Here is a 19,188-nt window from a genome sequence, read left to right on the forward strand (position 1 = left end):
ACTGGGACGCATTACAAGCCAGGGAGCGATCCAATCATGAGGGCCAGATTGAGGTTAGCAGAGAATGAGGGAATAACAGAAGTAATGCCCTTGAGAATGTAAGAGGCCTTGGGATCCCAAGTAGAAATAGAGGGATTGCCCATTGATAGGAGGAACGCTCTGTCCACTGCTGAAAAAAGTGGAAAGAGGTTATAAAATGGGGAGGAGATATTAGTGGTTTTGTAGATTTAGTCATGGCAGGAAGTTCTTTTCTGACAGCTTCCATTTTCTCAGTTGAGCCAGAAAAAAAGGAGGAGAGGTTGTTTTCCAAAGAGTGAAAAATTCCGTAAGCTAACAAGGGACGCCTTGGTTTGGGCAACTGCAGTTTTGTTCATACCAAGTGCGTGTGTCGGACATGGGTTGGCGTGTCGAGAGAGAGGGAGGGAGGGGAAGGGGGAGGGGGAGAGACAGAGACAGAGACAGAGGAGCCGGAGCATTTAGTCTGGGCCAGATTACGAAGACTCCCTGTTTTCCAAACCCTAAGGCAAAGGAGCAAAAGCGCCTCACGCGCAGGGCGCCGGAGGGACTGCCCGCGCAGGTCACTTGGGACCTCGGCTGGTCGGCGCATGCGCGCGGCGCCACGCGGCCTCGCGCTCCTTTTACCCCTGTGTGTTGCTCGGGTTCCCCTGAATTCACCTGGCGGCGGTTTGAGGTCTCTGTGCTCGGAATGGAGCAGGTGGACGAACTGGAGCTGCTAATGGAGAAGAGTTTCGGAGATAACGCTGCGCAGGCGGCGGAGCTGTGAGCGGAGCGCGGGGAGGGTCTGGGAACAAAGCGGGAGATTTGAAAAGAAGGGAACGGGAGAGGCCGCACCCGCGCGCGGACCGGGGCTGGGGCAGAGTAACCCGGCTCAAGTCCCGGGGCGCCCGACGAGCCTCCGGAACTGGGGTCTGTTTCCCAGGGTTCTCTTTGGGGCCAAGCCCGGGTCAGGGCTTGAATACTCTCCCTCACCCAGCAGTTCATTCTTCATCTTGATATCACCACTTTCCTGAATTTGGGGAGTCCTAGCCACCTTAAATGTCTTCATAAAACGAAATTGCAACTGCTAGATGCTTTTCTTCATGTTTAATTGGAGAAAGTTATCCCGGGGAGAAATCTGTACCCTCAGAGCGGCCTAAATGGTCGGGGAAATTGACCCGCAAGCATAGTGTAGAATTGTCAGTAGTAATGATATTGAGGCTAATTATTGTTGACGGAGCTTTGCGCTTTGAGTTGTGATCAGCAGTACCTTTTGGGAGGTCCTTAAAGCGTCCCAGCTGACCTTGGGAAATTCATGGCCTGAGGCTACGTGGGTAGGTGAATGAGGAATATAACCTAGGTGGGTTACAAAGGTTGGGTGACAAAGACAGTTTTAGGGTAAAGTTTTAGGGTAATAACTGGAGAGATAATGACTTTGGACTGTCACTGATGAAGACTGCAGTCAACCTGGAAAGATTTAAGAGGGACTTAATGTTTTCTAGAGGAGAGATTACGAGTATTTTGCAGTTTTCAGGTGGCTAGGATCAGTGGATAAAAGAATTGTGAAATCGACTTGCCCATTATAAATAAGAAATTTCTGAGTTACTCTATGAAGGAATGGTTAAGGAGACAGGTATTAATCTTGCTTTCTCTACAAAGCATAGGCTAGTTGATCCCCAATGAGGTTTTATAGAATGATTCCCTGCATTAAATAGTAGGTTGGACTAGGTGATTTCTAAGTACTCTCCTAATTGAAAGATTAATATAATAATGAAGCTCACAGTAGGACTTCCAGTTAACCACCCACAACACTATATTTTTCCATAACAAACATCTTTTATTTACAAAAAGATAGTGTCCTAGACATTTCCTTTCACTTGTACTTTGGGAAGGTTTGCACCAGTGGTAGGAATTTGTGTCTAATATTTTTCAATTTACCATTCGTCCTCATAATTATAGATGTCCCAAAGAGCTTCTCATAGAACTTATATTTGGAAAAATCCATATCATAAGTATGTTTTAAATGGCATTGCTTCTGGGAAGTTTTTATAATAGGAATTCTGCTATGCCCTTGCTCTCTCTCTACCTCTTTTAGCCAATGGTCTTGTGATAAGCTTACCGGAAGAAACAAACCTAGAAAACTAGAAGGTTGGTTTGTAGATAAAAGAGATTGGATGGCTTCTTATTTCATGTTGTGCTACAGTAGTTTTGTATGTGTATGCTTTAGATTTCAGAAGAAGAAGGTGGAAGCTTCCTTTTCTAAAGCAGTTCTGAGCCGAGGAATGGATAACCGGTACCTGGTATTAGCAGTCAATATTGTACAGAATGAAGAAGGAAACCATGAAAAGCACCTAATCATCACTGCTTCACAGTCGCTAGAATGTAAAGAACTGTGTATCCTTAGGAATGACTGGTAATTTTTGTGTGACTTTGGGTGTTGATCTGGCAGAGTCTTAAGGGTGCCGTCTTACAAACTATCACATGGGCTTGTGTGGCTGTTGCAATAATTTAATTGTTAATAAAGAGAGTAGATATGAACCTGGATTAATTCTGCATAAGGATTGTGCCTATTACACCAGCATCTCAAGTCCCTTATTCCAAAACTTGATTTTTATTGTCATTTGAAAATCAAGTACAAGGGGATTTATTAAATCGCTACTTCCTATTTCCCAGTGCTTTCTGGGACTGCAGCTTAAACCTCATTTAGTTCTCACTAAGAGGAAAACTAATCACAGCATAAGAACATCCTTAGGGCTTCCCTGATGGCGCAGTGGTTGAGGGTCTGCCTGCCAATACAGGGGACATGGGTTCGTGCCCCAGTCGGGAAGATCCCACATGCCGCAGAGTGGCTGGGCCCATGAGCCATGGCCACTGAGCCTGCGCGTCCGGAGCCTGTGCTCTGCAGCGGGAGAGGCCACAACAGTGAGAGGCCTGCGTACCACAAAGAACATCCTTAGACTCTAACTGTTGCTTCTCAAGCAGTGTGTGGTATGTGAGGGGTGAAGGGGAGATGCAGAGAAGGTGGAGGTCTAACTTTGTCTAGGCTGCAAGTTGGATGGTTTGAACTAGATAAATATGATTTTGTTCTTGGTACATTGTGTTTGGCTTCATGCCTCAAGGCTTATAGAAGCTGTAGGTATAAGTCTTAAGAATGAGAGAATTATTATTAGAACAACCTCATCCATAATTGAAGCTATACACTGTTAATAATTTGATAGCTTTTGCAGTAGATGATGCAAGACCCAGAAATTTAGAAATACTTATTTCTCTACATAAGATATCCAGTTATTTGTTTATTTTTAAAAAATATTTATTTATTTGACTGCGCCGGGTCTTAGTTGCGGCACGCGGGATGTTCGTTGCCATGTGCGGGCTCTTAGTTGCGGTATGCAGGATCTAGTTCCCTGACCAGGAATCGAACCCGGGCCCCCTGCATTGGGAGCACGGAGTCTTAACCACTGGTCCACCAGGGAAGTCCCTCCAGTTATTTTTGAAGCCTCCTTAATATGTTTAAATGTAGGAATCTAAACTATGTATACTTTAATTTTGCTTTATTTTTAGGTGCTCTGTACCAGTAGATCCAGGGGACATCATTCATTTAGAGGGAGACTGCCTATCCGATACTTGGATAATAGATGAAGATTTTGGATATTTGATTCTGTATCCAGACATGCTGATTTCTGGCACAAGCATAGCCAGTAGTATTCGATGCATGAGAAGAGCTGTCCTGAGTGAAACATTTAAGGTGAACAATATTAACAGCCAGTGTTTCCACAGGGTCTTAAGAGTTCACAGAGCACTTTTACACTCTTACTTAATCTTCCCAACAATCCTGTGAAGTAGATGGTATTAATCAGCTGCATTTTACTGATTGGGAAAATCAAGAAGTTAAGTGACTTGCCCAAAGTTACTGTAGCTAGTAAGTGGCAGTGTTGGGATTCAAGGCCAGGTGCCCTAAGATCCTTTGAATCTTATTCAACATTTTGTAAAATAATTAATTCTAATAATATAAATTTCAGTGATAAAAATTTTAATTTAATATATCTGGGCATTTCCAAACTTGGCTTCATGTGATTCCCAGTGAACTAAAAGTAAATGTGAGAGTCTCTTTTAAAAACATTATTGTGGAAGGTTTCAAGCGTATGCAAAGAGATGATTATAATAAACTCCCATGTACCCATTTTGCTGTTCCCAGACATTGTATTATTTTGCAACTAAATGAAAGCTGAGGATTTAAAAAAATATATAAACACAGTATCTTTATCATACACAATAAAATGAACAGTAATTCCTTAAATTAATCTAATAGTTTTATCTCTAATGTCTTTTATCAAATATTTTTTTTATTCAGTTCGTTTGTTAGCATCAGTATCCAAACAATATTATGTTTGGTTGATATGTCTCATAGTTTCTTTTAATTTATATTCTGCCTTACACCCACTCCCTTTGTTTCAATGCCATTTCTTTTTTATTTTTTGGTTGCACTGCACGGCTTATGGGATCTTAGTTCTCTGACAAGAGATTGAACCCAGGCCATCAGCAGTGAGAGCACGGAGTCCTAACCAGTGGACCGCCAGGGAATTCCCAATGCCATTTATTTTTGAAGAACGTGAGTTTTATTTGTTAAGTTTCCTCTTCCTCCCAGGATATTCTTTTAATTATACAATTAGTCTCTATGTCTGTAGAAAACCAAAAAATACAGCTAAGGGCTTCCCTGGTGGCGCAGTGGTTAGGAAGCTGCCTGCCAATGCAGGGGACAGGGGTCTAGAGCCTGTGCTCCGCAACAAGAGAAGCCACCGCAATGAGAAGCCTGCGCACCACAATGAAGAGTAGCCCCCGCTCGCTGCAACTAGAGAAATCCCGTGCATAGCAATGAAGACCCAATGCAGCAAAAAAAAAAAAAAAATGCAGCTAAGCAAGAAGAATAAAAGAAGGAAAAATACCCAAGTGGATTTTCTAATCGTCTTAGTTATCTCTTATTTATAGTTTTTTTAAAAAAAATCAGCTTTGTTCTTCAATTGTGGGGATACTATTAACTTCTCTTTTAACCACATATTATAAAACAGACCTGAATATTAATATTTTAAAAACCTTATTTTGAAATAATTTTAGACTCACATAGAACTTACAAAAATAGTACAGAGAGTTCCCTGTAAATTAATTTTTAAAATTCCTGATGGGTGTCTTGTGGACTTTTTCTTTTTTTTTTTGATAGTTTCAAGGGGATGGTCCAGGCTAATAAAAGAGTTAATTGAAAACTACTGTTTCTTTTTGAGTGGCGAGAGTTTGTCAAAAATCTCTGCTGGGGACTTCTCTGGTGGCACAGTGGTTAAGAATCCACCTGCCAATGCAAGGGACACAGGTTCGAGCCCTGGTCCGGGCGGATCCCACATGCTGCAGAGCAACTAAGCCTGTGCGTCACAACTACTGAGCCTGCGCTCTAGAGCCTGCGAGCCACAGCTTCTGAAGCCTGTGCACCTGGAGCCCGTGCTCTGCAACAAGAGAAGCCTCTGCAATGAGGAGCGCATGTACCGCAAGGAAGAGTAGCCCCCGCTCTCCTCAACTAGAGAAAGCTCACGCACAGCAACGAAGACCCGACACAGCCAAAAATAAATTAATTAATTAAAAAAAAATAAATTTGAAAAAAAAAATCTCTGCTGTAGAGAATTCCCTGGCGGTCCAGTGGTTAGGACTCAGCGCTTTAACTACTGGGGCCTGGGTTCAGTCCCTGGTTGGGGAACTAAGATCCCACAGGTGTGTGGGGCAACCAAAAAAAAGAAAATCTCTGCTGTAAGTTTGTTTCATGTTTGAGTATTTTACTCACATGACTTTATGATCTATGCGTTTATTGACTTCTATGTGGGTTCATTATAAAGTGAAATTAGAGATGAATATGTTAAATATTTGAGACCACATTGAACTTTTTCATATAAGTTATTTTAATTTTTTTCAAAATGGAAATATACTGATTTGAAAATAATAACTTGTAAAATAATTCAGGTAATTCTAAATTGAAGAAAGTGAAAGTCACCTGTAATTTCACTCGCCAGAAAAAAAAATTGTTTCATATTTTGGCATTTGTCTCACCAGTGTACTTTGGTTATGGTGGTTCAATAGGTTAGGTAATAAATGTACGATCACATCTGTTGATACATTTGTATGATTTTTGGGTTTTTTTGTAGAGCTCTGATCCAGCTACACGCCAAATGCTGATTGGTACCGTTCTCCACGAAGTATTTCAAAAAGCAATAAGTGATAGTTTTGCCCCAGGAAAGCTACAAGAACTTGCTTTTCAAACTGTTCAAGAAATAAGGCATCTGAAGGAAATGTAAGTAGTTACGAGAGGAACTATAGATACAGTTTTGTTATATAACTTCTTTCCTAGCATCTATAACGTATTTGACTATTAGACTATTAAATATAAATCAGTATAATACTAGAGTGCAGATTTCAGGGTTGTAGTATCCCACTGCAATTCTGCGAAGAGCTTCTGAAATTACAGAACAGGAATTCTTTGGCTAAAAATACCTAAATATTCTCTATATGCATAATAGACTCCACAGCTGCACTCAGAGAGTGTGAACTTTTTGTTTTACTTCTAGAAACAATGTGACATCCTGAAAATTGTATGGGGTTGGGAGTCAGATGAACCTCCTTTCAAATTCTAGCTTTGCCAATTTTATGATTGAACTAGTTACTGAAAGATTCTGGAAAGGGTGATAATACCTATTTTGCAGACTTTTTGTGACAATGGAGATAATGTATGTAAACCCACAAATGGCTAGTCATTGGCGTTTTATGAATGGCTACCTGCAGAGGGATTGGCATATTCTCTATTTCTTTCTTGACTCCTACTGCAGTCCATCTTTTTTTCACAGAAATTTTTTTATTAGTGGTGATTTTGCTTTCCAGACTAGTTGATACAAACCTACTTTTCCCAGATATAATTCTACATTTCACTGTGTAAATGAGAAAAATGTGTTCCATAATTCTACACTTATTTACTAATGACGTACATTCTATTGTCTTAAAAACATTTTAGAACCCTGCCCTATGTCAGGCACTGTGTTAAGCGCTTTTTAGCTATCTTATATAATCTTATAGCAACCTGTTATAAAGGAAGAAATGGAAGCGCAGAGAAGTTGTCACTTGGTCACAACCACACAGCATGGCATTCAGAATATGAATAGATATTATAAAACTTTTGCTTAAGAGTTCTACTTATTGCTTTAGTTGCCACTTTGGTTTCCAAATTAAAAAAAAATTTTTGTCACACCCTAACCAGGATCTATTGTGTATTGTATGGATCATTGCCCTGAAACAAAACACATCAAAACTTAGTGCCTTAAAATGACAAACATCTAACCTGTTATCTCATAGTTTTTGTCAGTCAGGAATTTGGAAGTAGTTCAGCTGGGTAGCTCAGGCTCAGGGTCTCCCATGTGAGCTGCATCTGAAGGCATGACCAGGGCAGGAGCATCTGCTTCCGTGATGACTCACTCACATGTTGTTGTGGCGAGGACTCATTCATTTCCTAGCTGGCTGTTGGCAGGAGGCCTCAGTTTCTTGCCACATGGGCTTCTCTAGGGGGCTGGCTGATGTGTCCTGGGACACAATCTGCTTCCTTCAGATTGAAGGGTCCAAGAAAGAGAGCAGGAAGCCACAGTGCCTTTTATAACCTAGTCTCTGATTGCTACGATGTCACTTCTGCTTTTTTTATTCATTAAGTACTCATTACTAAGTCTAGCTCTCCCTTAACGGTAGGGGAATTAGGTGCCATCTTTTGAAGAGGGTGTCAAAGGATTTGTGGACATATTTTAAACCACCACAGGTATTCAGGTATCAGGTAACCTGATCAGTCCAGAACCCAACGTGAATATAAGTATGAAAGAAAACAAGGATTTTGAGCAGCCTTGTATTAAACCTTGTGCATGTTACGTAATGGAATGTCTCTTATGCCCCCAGTATCTGTTATTTTTCATTAATATCTAACAGTCTTATCTGGTTTCTAAGATGCGGGAGAAAGGTACCTTCATAGTCAATAGGAGAGCTGATAGCTTCATTACTATATAGGAAAGGAGAAACTTTCTTTCTTTTTTCTTTTTTTTTTTTTGCGGTACGCGGGCCTCTCACCGCTGCGGCCTCTCCCATCGCAGAGCACAGGCTCCGGACACGCAGGCCCAGCAACCATGGCCCATGGGCCCAGCCGCTCCATGGCATGTGGGATCCTCCCGGACTGGGGCAGGAACCCGCACCCCCTGCATCGGCAGGCGGACTCCCAACCACTGCTCCACCAGGGAAGCCCAGGAAAGGAGAAACTTTTAAAAAATATAAGAACTATGAAGATCAGAATTTTGGTTTCTTTGTTTTTGTTGTTTTTGGCCGCACAGCACGGCTTGAGGAAACTTAGTTCCCTTCCCTGACTGGGGATCGAACCCATGGCCCCTGTAGTGGAAGCACAGAATCTTAACCACTGGACCACCAGGGAAGTCCCTTTCATTAATTTTTATTGGAGTATAGTTGCTTTACAGTGTTGTGTCAGGAATGTATTCTTAGCAGATCCTTGGGTATCACTGAATTATATATATATGTTTTTTGAAGTATAGTTGATTTACAACGTTGTGTTAGTTTCTGGTGTATAGCAAAGTGATTCAGTTATTTATACATATACATACATATATATTCTTTTTTTTTTTTTTTTTTTTTTTTGCAGTATGCGGGCCTCTCACTGTTGTGGCCTCTCCCTTTGCGGAGCACAGGCTCCGGACGCGCAGGCTCAGCGGCCATGGCTCACGGGCCCAGCTGCTCCGTGGCATGTGGGATCCTCCCGGACTGGGGCACGAACCCGTGTCCCCTGCATCAGCAGGTGGACTCTCAACCACTGCGCCACCAGGGAAGCCCCCATATATATTCTTTTTTTTAAAATTAATTAATTTTTATTTTTGGCTGCGTTGGGTCTTCCTTGCTGCACGTGGGCTTTCTCTAGTTGCAGCGAGCGGGGGCTCTAGGCACGCAGGCTTCAGTAGTTGTGGCACGTGGGCTCAGTAGTTGTGGCTCGCGGGCTCTAGAGTTCAGGCTCAGTAGTTGTGGCACACGGGCTTAGTTGCTTCGCGGCATGTGGGATCTTCCCAGACCAGGACTGGAACCTGTGTCCCCTGCATTGGCAGGCAGATTCTTAACCACTGAGCCACCAGGGAAGTCCCTATATATTCTTTTTCATATTCTTTTCCATTATGGTTTATTACAGGATATTGAATAGAGTTCCCTGTGCTGTACAGTAGGACCTTGTTTATCTATTTTATATATAGTAGTTTGTATCTGCTAAATCCAAACTTCTAATTTATCCCCGCCCCCCCCAGCCCCCCCTTCCCCTTTGGTAGTCATAAGTTTGTTTTCTATATTTGTGAGTCTCTGTTTTCTAAATAAGTTCATTTCTATCATATTTAGATTCCACATATAAGTGATATCATATGATAGTTGTTTTTCTCTGACTTCACTTAGTATGGTAATCTCTCTCCATCCATTTTGCTGCATTATTATTATTTTTTATCATTATATCCTAAGTCATTAAGGGAAAATATATTTCATTTCAGTTATGAAAATACTAATTCTCTCATGAATCTTGCCCAACCCTGTTCAAAAGGATACTTTTTAAAATTCCCAGAGCCTAAAAATAAAAATAACAGATCCATAGTTCTTTCTTTGCCCTCTCTCATAGGCCCTTCTACTTTATTACAGATCTTAGAACAGATTTTTACCTGTTCATGCTCTGTCCTCTCATTATATCTATAAAAGTCTAGGCTTGACGATGTCAAACCTTAAGTATCTCTATAGTCTCAAGAAAGAACAGGTGGTTACATGCCATTTTGCTGTGATTTGGCTCGAAATTAAAAAGGCAGAATTTAAATGCAGAAGACTTTAAATAACCAGTGTGGACTGATTTGGAAACTTAGAAGAGTCCTGGTCTGTAAAAAGTAAAACACTAGGAAGAATCTGCCTAAGGAGATGGTGACAATGAAGAATGGTTCCAGGATGATTTGCGAAGGTTATTTAGGAAAAAGATTACCCAGTTGTGCAGGTTTTTTTTTTAATAGTAAATTATTATTTCTTAATATGTTATAAATTCACATATAGCATGTGTTGTTGTAATAGTACAAGAGGGTATACAATGATAGTAAGTCCTTTCTACCCCTGCATCTGTGGTCAGTCACTACCTAGCTCCAGAGGCAACTTCTGTTATCAGTTTCTTGTATGTTCTTCCACAGAGATTTCAAATATTTACATGTGATCGTGTGTGTGATTATTTATGTTTATATATTATTTGTTATATAAATGGTAGCATACCATACACATTATTGTATATAAATATTAAATCTTGGGAGTTCCCTGGCGGTCCAGTGGTTGGGATTCAGTGCTTTCACTGCCATGGACCCGGGTTCAATCCCTGGTCAAGGAACTAAGATTCTACAAGTCGGGCAGCGTGGCCAAAAAAAAAAAAACTTGGTGATTATTCCATATTAGTACTGATTGAGCTATCTAATTTTTAATCAAGAGTGGCAAAATGTTTCATTGTATGGATGTACAGTGATTTATTTAAGAGCCCCTGGCATTTCAGTCTTTGCTTTTATTAGCAACACTATAATAAATACCTTTGTACATTTTAATTTTAATAGCTGTGCAGGCATATATCTGGGCTCAATACTTAGACGTGGAATTGTTGGACCAGAGGATATTTACATTTAAACATTTAAAAAATCTTTAAAAAAATATTTTATTGAAGTATAGTTGATTTACAGTGTTGTATTATTTTCTGCTGTATAGCAGAGTGACTCAGTTATACATATATTTTTTATATCCTTTTCCATTGTGGTTTATCACAGGATATCAAATATAGTGCTATACAGTTGGACCTTGTTTATCTTTTTTTTTTTTTTTTTTTTTTTTTTTGCGGTACACGGGCCTCTCAATGTTGTGGCCTCTCCTGTTGCGGAGCACAGGCTCTGGACGCGCAGGCTCAGTGGCCATGGCTCACAGGCCCAGCCGCTCTGCGGCATGTGGGATCCTCCTGGACTGGGGCACGAATTTGTGTCCCCTGCATCAGCAGGCGGACTCTCAACCACTGCGCCCCCAGGGAAGCCCTGTTTATCCATTTTATAAGAGCTTACGTCAACCTCCCACTCCATCCTTCCCCCAACCCGCTCCCCTTGGCAACCACAAGTCTATTCTCTATGTCTGTGAGTTTGTCTTTCGTAGATAGGTTCATTTATGTCATGATTTAGATTCCACATATAAGCGATATCATATGGCATTTGTCTTTCTTGTTCTCATTTACCTCTCTTAGAATGATAATCTCTAGTTGCATCCATGTTGCCACAAATGGCATTATTTCATTCTTTTTTATGGCTGAGTAGTATTCCATTGTATATATGTACCACATCTTTATCCATTCATCTGTCGATGGACATTTAGGTTGTTTTCATGTCTTGGCTATTGTGAGTAGTGCTGCTATGAACATAGGGGTGTATCTTTTTGTTAAAAAATCTTTTTATTTGAAAATAATTTTAAATTTAGAGAAAAGTTGCAAGAGTAGTACAAAGAACATCCATACACTGTTTACTCAGATTTACCTGCTGTGTGTGTTTTTCTAAACCACTTGAGATTAAGTTGTATATGTGTTATTTTGACCTTTAAATACTTAAATGTGTATTTCCTAAGAATAAGGATTTTCTCTTATGTAACCACACACCAGTTATCTACTTCAGGAAATTTAACATTGTTATAATACTTGTGTCTGATCTATTATGCACATTTCAGTTTTGTCCAGTAATGTTCTTCATAGCATTTTTTTCCCTCCAGGACAGGATCCGGTCTGGGTACATTTAAAGTTTTGATATATATTGTCAAATTGCTCTATGTAGACATTGTCCTGTTTCTTTCTTCCATTCATTGTTTTCCAGTTTTGTTGAGATATCATTGACATGTAACATAGTATTAGTTTAAGGTATACAGCTTAATGATTTAATATGTGTGTGTATTGCAGAATTCATTTTGCATTTCTGTAGGCGATATATGGGTCCTTGTTTCCCCTACGTCCTCACCCATATCATCTTTCATCCACTGGAAGTTTTCCAGATTTCAAACAGCCTTTTTCAGACAAACACCCTTTGCCTTATGTGGGCTGATTGTGTTTCTGTAGGTCATTCGGGGCACTTTGGTGTCAGCAGTTGCTCCCTGGTTTGAGATTCTTCAGCTTTGCCTTCAACCTGAAGTTGCTTTTGTGCTCAGGACAAGCAATCTTGGTAGAGCTAGGATTGCTAATTTTGTCTTCCCTGCTGAACTGGCTCTCCTAGAGGGCTGATAGGGCTCTGCTTTCTTAGTTCTGGTAAGCCAGAGGTAGCAGAAACCTAGGAAATTAGGAGCTTATTAAATTTGGTATTAGAAATGTTACAGAGTTATTATATGGTAAATTTATAGTGTTCTGGAGTCTCAGATTTTGATGAATATGTTATTGAATATTGTGCTATCTTCAGAAGGAGAGAAAAATGGTAAGTTGTGTTTTTTGAAAGGAGTTTGCAGACTGTTGGAGGCTATACCAGTACTCAGGTGAACTCAGGCCTGCAGGGAGAAAATTATGGCAATAAATTATTAAAACACAGTGTAGAAGGGAGCATAGGGGTTAAGAACTTAGGTTCCCAAGCTAGAGCTGTGTGTCCTTTGGAAGTAACTTCTGAGCTTCAGTTTCCTTAGCTCTAAAGTGGGGTGACAATAATAGTATCTTATAGAGATATAATGAGGGTTGAAAGTGTTCATGTTAAGCACCTAGAATAGTACCTGGCCTAGAGTCAGCATTATATGAGTATTCAGTGTTATTATCTTCATACCTTATTGAGTTCTTATCATAAGCCAAGTATTAATACTTTACGTAGGCTGTTTTATTTAATCATCAAACTAACTGTGTGGTAGTTATCAACTCACCTTACAGATGAGGAAACTGAGGCTCAGCTAACAGTGAATCACCCAAAGTTACACATCTAATAAAGAGTTAGGATTCAAACCTAGGTGTGATCTGACAGAAACACTTGTGCTCTTAACACCCCAGAGTAGTTATTAAGATTGTGATGCTTAAACATGCAGAAGGAGCTGGGAGAACCATCCTGGGAAGGGGACAGCAGGTTTCAAAACGTTTTGGTCTCAGGACCAAGACCTCAGGGTCTTGAGGACCCTGAGGAGCTTTTGTTTATGTGGGTTATATCTATAGATAATTACTATACTAGAAATGAAAACTGAGACAATTTAAAAATGTTTATTGGTTAATTTGAAAATAACAATCCATTCCATGTTAATATAAATAACAGTCTAATGAAAAATAACTGTTTCTGAAAAAAAATGTAATGAGACAAGTGGCATTGTCTTACATTTTTGCAGATGTTTTAATTTTATGACAATACATATTGACACCTGTATATATAAAATAGATAACTAATAAGGACCTATTATACAGCACAGGGAACTCTCCTCAATACTCTGTAATGGCCTATATGGGAAAAGAATCTAGAAAGAGTGGATATATGTATATGTATAACTGATTGACTTTGCTGTACACCTGAAACTAGCACAACATTGTAAATCAACTATACTCCAATAAAAAAAAAAAAAAGACATCTGGTTTCTTATACCTGTTTCTTCATTCTCTATATTGCTGTATTGTATGTGTGTATGTGGACTCAGAAATCTCCACTGTGCACTCATGAGAAAACAAGAGCAAAAAAGGCAAATAATGTTGTAGTACTATTATGACATAGCTTTGACCTTGTGGGCACCCTGAAAAACTGAGACTAGATTCTGGTAGTCTTTGCTGACTTCTTTTTTTTTTTTTTTTTTTTTTTTTTTTTTTTTTTTGCGGTATGTGGGCCTCTCACTGTTGTGGCCTCTCCCATTGTGGAGCACAGGCTCCGGACGAGCAGGCTCAACGGCCATGGCTCACGGGCCCAGCCGCTCCACGGCATGTGGGATCTTCCCAGACCGGGGCACGAACCCGTATCCCCTGCATCGGCAGGCGGACTCTCAACCACTGCGCCACCAGGGAAGCCCCTTTGCTGACTTCTGACTTAAGAAGTTAACATTCCTATAAATTGTCCTTTGATTCGGAAAGGCTGATGTGACTTTTCTGATCCTACAGTCTTTTTTCCTCTTTTACTTTTCTACTTTCCATTGCTGGGTTTCAGGAGCAACATCTTCTAAGGTTTCTTTTTTATCCCAAAAGTGTAACCTATTAGAAAAAAAGTGGGACCTATTAGACCTGAGATGATAGGAGTTGGAGCAGATCTGAAATTTGATGTCATGTCACTGTTATTTGGATTTTCTTTGTGTGGCAAAATACACATAGTATTAAAAATCACAGTCTTAACCACTTTTAAGGGTACAGTTAAGTGACATTAACTACATTGACATTGTTGTGCAAACATTACCATCATCCACCTCCAGAACTTTATCTTCCCAGACTGAAACTTTATATCCATTAAACAACTCCCCCCTTCCCTCAGTCCCTGGCAGTCACCATTCTTTCTGTCTCTATGAATTTGACTATTCTAGGTACCTCACGTAAGTGGTCATACAGTATTTGTCCTTTTGTTGTTGGCTTATTTAGTCTAATGTCCTCAAGGTTCATCTATGTTGTAGCAAGTATCAGAATTTCCTTCCTTTCCAAGGCTGAATAATATTCCATTGTATATACCAAATTTTATTTATCCATTCATTAGTTGATGGGCACTTGGGTTGCTTATTTGAATGTTTTTTTCCTTGTTTACTTTTTTCATATTTAATATCTCTTACTTTGGTAGGTACCGCCTAAATCTGAATCAAGATGAAATAAAACAAGAAGTAGAGGAGTATCTTCCTTCATTTTCTAAATGGGCTGGAGATTTCATGCATAAACATACTTCAACTGACTTCCCTCAGATGCAGCTGTCTCTGTAAGAAACCCATTTTGTTTATATGGTGTTCATATCTTTAGACCAGGATCTTATTCAAGATGTTAAATTAAAGCTTTTTAGAGGTCAGGTTATGACAACTAGCCTTTTTGTTTGCTTACTTTATAAGTTACAGTCCTGAGTATAATTCTTGGACAAAAAAAATAATCTAGTGAATAGAAAATTCTATTTTCACTATAGTAAAATTTATAATTTTTGGATGTAGGTACGGTTTTTTGATAAAATCTTCAGTTTATAAATATTTGGGAGGGCTGTCCCAATTTCACATATATTTCTCTATGTTACTATCATATATGGACTGTCTCATGTGTTGATTACCATGGATTTGCGCTGTATGTTTATTTATTTTTAATAAATTTATTTATTTATTTATTTATGGCTGTGTTGGGTCTTCGTTGCTGTGCGTGGGCTTTCTCTAGTTGCAGTGAGCAGGGGCTACTCTTCGTTGTGGTGTGTGGGCTTCTCATTGTCGTGGCTTCTCTTGTTGCGGAGCATGGGCTCTAGGCGTGCAGGCTTCAGTAGTTGTGGCATGTGGGCTCAGTAGTTGTGGCACACGGGCTTAGTTGCTCCGCGGCATATGGGATCTTCCAGGGCCAGGGCTCGAACTCGTGTCCCCTGCATTGGCAGGTGGATTCTTAACCACTGTGCCACCAGGGAAGCCCTGTGCTGTATGTTTAAATAGTGTGTTTAGGCATTCAATGCTGTTTGGCATTTGGTTTGTTTTTTACCTTTTTTCCCCTTAAAGTAGCATTGATACAAATTTGTAGGTCATCCTTTTTTTCCCCCGTTATTTGCCCATTCAGCAAATATTTATTAAGTGCCTAATATGTGCCAAGTAATGTTCTAGGTGCTGGGATCACAGTAGCAAAAAATTTAAAAAAAAAAGCAACTGACTTTATGATGCTTCTTTACTACTGAACAAGTAAACAGCAGGGTGCCAGATTGTGATAAGTGCAGTGTAGAACAATGGGGAGGATAAGAAAGAAGAGTTGGCGGGGACATATTATTTCCCAAGAGTGGTCATGAAAGGCCTCTGTATATAAGGTGACATTGAGCAGGAGCCTGGAGGAAGTGAAGGAGGGAGCCATGCAGCTTGTTTCCAGGAAGAGCACTCCAGGTAAAAGCCCTGTGGCTAACGCACTCCTACTGTGTGGCTGGAGCAGAGTGAGGTGGAACAGGAGAAGCAGCTGTCCTGGGGCCTCATAAGCCTTACAGGATATGGGCTGCCGTTCTGAGTCCATGACCACGTGTAATCTGGCTACCATGGGAAGCCATTGCAGGGTTTGTACAGAGGGTTTTGATCTGATTGCTTTCTTTCTTTTTTTTTTTTTTAACAGGCAACATTTTGTTTTTCTTTAAGTAGTCATAACTTCCTTTTATATCAATATTCTTATCTTTTTCTCAATATTCTCAATATTTTATCTTGTGACATTTTGTGATCTGAACTTGTTTTAAGATTTGTGAATCAGAAATCTTGGGAACAGTCAGTTCTTTGCACCAGTGTGTTTTCTCAAGTTAAAAGGACATACTGAGCCTGGATGTGGATCCCAGTTTTGCCACAGTTTATCTGTGCAACTTTAGTCAAGTTCCTTATTCTCTCTGTGCTACTTTCTATATTGATCTGATTTACTTTTGAAAGAATCAATCTTTTAAGACTATGTTATAGGATAAGGGCAGAGGTAGAGACACCAATTTGGAGGTTCTTGCAGGAATCCAGGCAAGAGTTGGTGGTGGCTTAGACCAGAGTGAGGGTTGTGGAAGTGATGAGAATCAGTTGGATTACAGTCAGATTTTCAATGTAGAGCTGATAGGTTTTGGTGCAGGGTGTGAGGAAAAAAAAGTCAGTGGTGATTCCAGGGGAGAAAATGTGATGAGAATGGAGTCAAGAGAGAATGGTAGAGGAGGATTTGGAGTCAGGGAATGTAGACTACTACATTGACAGGTTGTTCTATGAAAGGGTATGTAGAAATGGAATGGCTTATGTGGGGTTAAGAGAGCTTTGTTGTTGTTTTGAAGATGGGAGGTATAACATGTTTATATGCCAGTGAGGAGAATTCCATAGAGACGGTAACATTAACACTTAGAAGAGATGGGAGGAGTCTTAGAGCTGTGTCATTGAGTAAAAGAGAGGTATTAGAGTACTCAAGTGGAGGGGTGGACCTTACGGGGACAGTTATTTCTGTGCATTAAAATCAAGGTACTTGGAAAATTTACAAGCTTTTGCATATTGCTAGAATTCTTTGAGAATTTTTTAAGTCATTTTAGAAAGTTGCTAGCAATGTTTAAATGTCCTGTGTCTGCTGGTAAGATTTTATTTATTTTATTATTATAATTATTTATAATTGAGTATATGCATAGAGTATATTCATAGAGTTGTACAACCATCACCACAATCAGTTTGCCAATAGGACTTTGATATATCTATTTTTAAAATACTTAGTGGTTGTGCTCGTTTTGGCAGCACATACAGTAAAATTGGAACGATACAGAGAAGATTAGCATGGCCCCTTCACAAAGATGACACACAAATTCGTGAAGCATTCCATATTTTTAAAAAGAATACATATATATCTATAACTATATCACTTTGCTGTACACCTGAAACTTACACAACACTGTAAATCAACTATATTTCAATAAAAAAAAAAAACCTTAGTGGTTAAAAAAACCCAAAGCTTATCTTGCTGTTAGAATTGGGTTTATTTATCATATTCTTTATTTCTGTTGTGGTCATAAATTTACCACCAGGTCCTTACCCTAAAAAAAATGCTAGAGTAAATTGGTTAAAGTTTCTTGTAGTGTTTTTTAAAATAAATTTATAAATGCTTTGTTCTTTGTTATTTCTTTGGAGCAGATTGCTATGTCTCTTATAGGGGGTGGATCTTGGTGCATTAGTTGTCACTGTGATAATCTGCTAACTGTTTATTAAGTAGTCATTCTTTTCCTGGTTCCTTGCTTTGTTTTGTAGTATTTCTGTCATTCTGGTCTCTTGATTTTCTGTAATAATAAACTTAATTTTGTTTTCCATTGTTCCTAATTTTTTCTTTCTTTTTTTTTAACATTTTGCTTAGCAATATTCTTTATATATATTTTTAGTTAATTAATTTGTTTTTGGCTGTGTTGGGTCTTTGTTCATGAGCGCAGGCTTTCTCTAGTTGCGGTGAGCAGGGGCTAGTCTTCGTTGTGGTGCGTGGGCTTCTCATTGTCATGGCTTCTTTTCTTGCGGAGCACGGGCTCTAGGCGCGCAGGTTACAGTAGTTGTGGCACGTGGGCTCAGTAGTTGTGGCTTGTGGGCTCTAGTGCTCAGGCTCAGTAGTTGTGGCTCATGGGCTTAGTTGCTCTGCGGCATGTGGGACCTCCCGGACCAGGGCTCGACCATGTCCCCTGCATTGGCAGGCGGATTCTAACCAGTACGCCACCAGAGAAGTCCCCCTAATTATTTCTTTATCCTTGTTTACCTTCCCTCCCTACCTTTCTTTCCTCCCTTATTATTTCTTTTGGAGTCATTTAAATTTGCTTGAGATTTAAAATTGTGGTGGATATCCATTTCTGTGGTTGTTTATCTTTTTTTTTTTTTTTGTCTTGCCCATGGCTTGCGGGATCTTAGTTCCCCGACATGTATTACATGCTGCATCTGTGCCCAGGATTGTTCTAGGTGTTACAGGGAGACTAAAACCCTCCAGGAACTCAGTGTATTGGTGGTAGTTGAAAACGTAGAAGTGGAGGGGATTGCTGAGAGAGAACAGCAATCTGCCCAGGGCAGCAGAAGAGGCATAGAACCCTGGGAGGTTACCTTGTATAAGGACAGAGGGAGAGAGTGGAATCCATCGAAGGAGGCTTGGAGTGGACCAGCAAGGGATTTGGTAGCTTGGAAGAAGTGATCATAGAAGCCTAGGAAGGTTTGGGATTCAGAATCATCTTTGACCTGAAGGGGATTTTTGAGATTTCAGTCTTAGATTTCCAGTAAGGAAATTGACGTCCAGTGAGGTGGTGTAACTTGTCCAGGTTTTATGTGAAAAACCAGTGGTAGAGCAGAGTCTAGGACAAGGAATTTCTTGATTCCCAACTTGGTGTTCTCATCTCCGTAGCTTGGTGTAAGACTCTTCTTTGTTTCAGTTATTTCTGATGGGGTTTTATGTGTCTGTCTGTGAAGGAGGCGCTTCTCTGTACTTTGCATCATTTCCCCAGCAGTCTATATAGC

The 19,188-nt window shown here is 39.9% G+C and overlaps 1 protein-coding gene across 1 annotated transcript in view; it reads left to right on the forward strand.

Moving 5' to 3' along the window:
* The first annotated feature begins 655 nt into the window (after positions 1-655).
* The window catches only part of DNA2 (DNA replication helicase/nuclease 2), a 47,156-nt gene continuing 28,623 nt past the window's right edge, over positions 656-19,188 (forward strand). The window contains exons 1-5 of the mRNA XM_007456458.1: positions 656-780; positions 2,225-2,410; positions 3,559-3,742; positions 6,180-6,325; positions 14,838-14,969. Coding sequence (XP_007456520.1) covers positions 707-780; positions 2,225-2,410; positions 3,559-3,742; positions 6,180-6,325; positions 14,838-14,969 — 722 coding nt within the window. The 5' untranslated portion in view covers positions 656-706. The remainder of the gene's footprint in view (positions 781-2,224; positions 2,411-3,558; positions 3,743-6,179; positions 6,326-14,837; positions 14,970-19,188) is intronic.

The sequence above is a fragment of the Lipotes vexillifer genome, unplaced genomic scaffold (genome assembly GCF_000442215.2).
Source record: "Lipotes vexillifer unplaced genomic scaffold, Lipotes_vexillifer_v1.1 scaffold520, whole genome shotgun sequence".
Classification (NCBI taxonomy): Eukaryota; Metazoa; Chordata; class Mammalia; order Artiodactyla; family Lipotidae; genus Lipotes; species Lipotes vexillifer.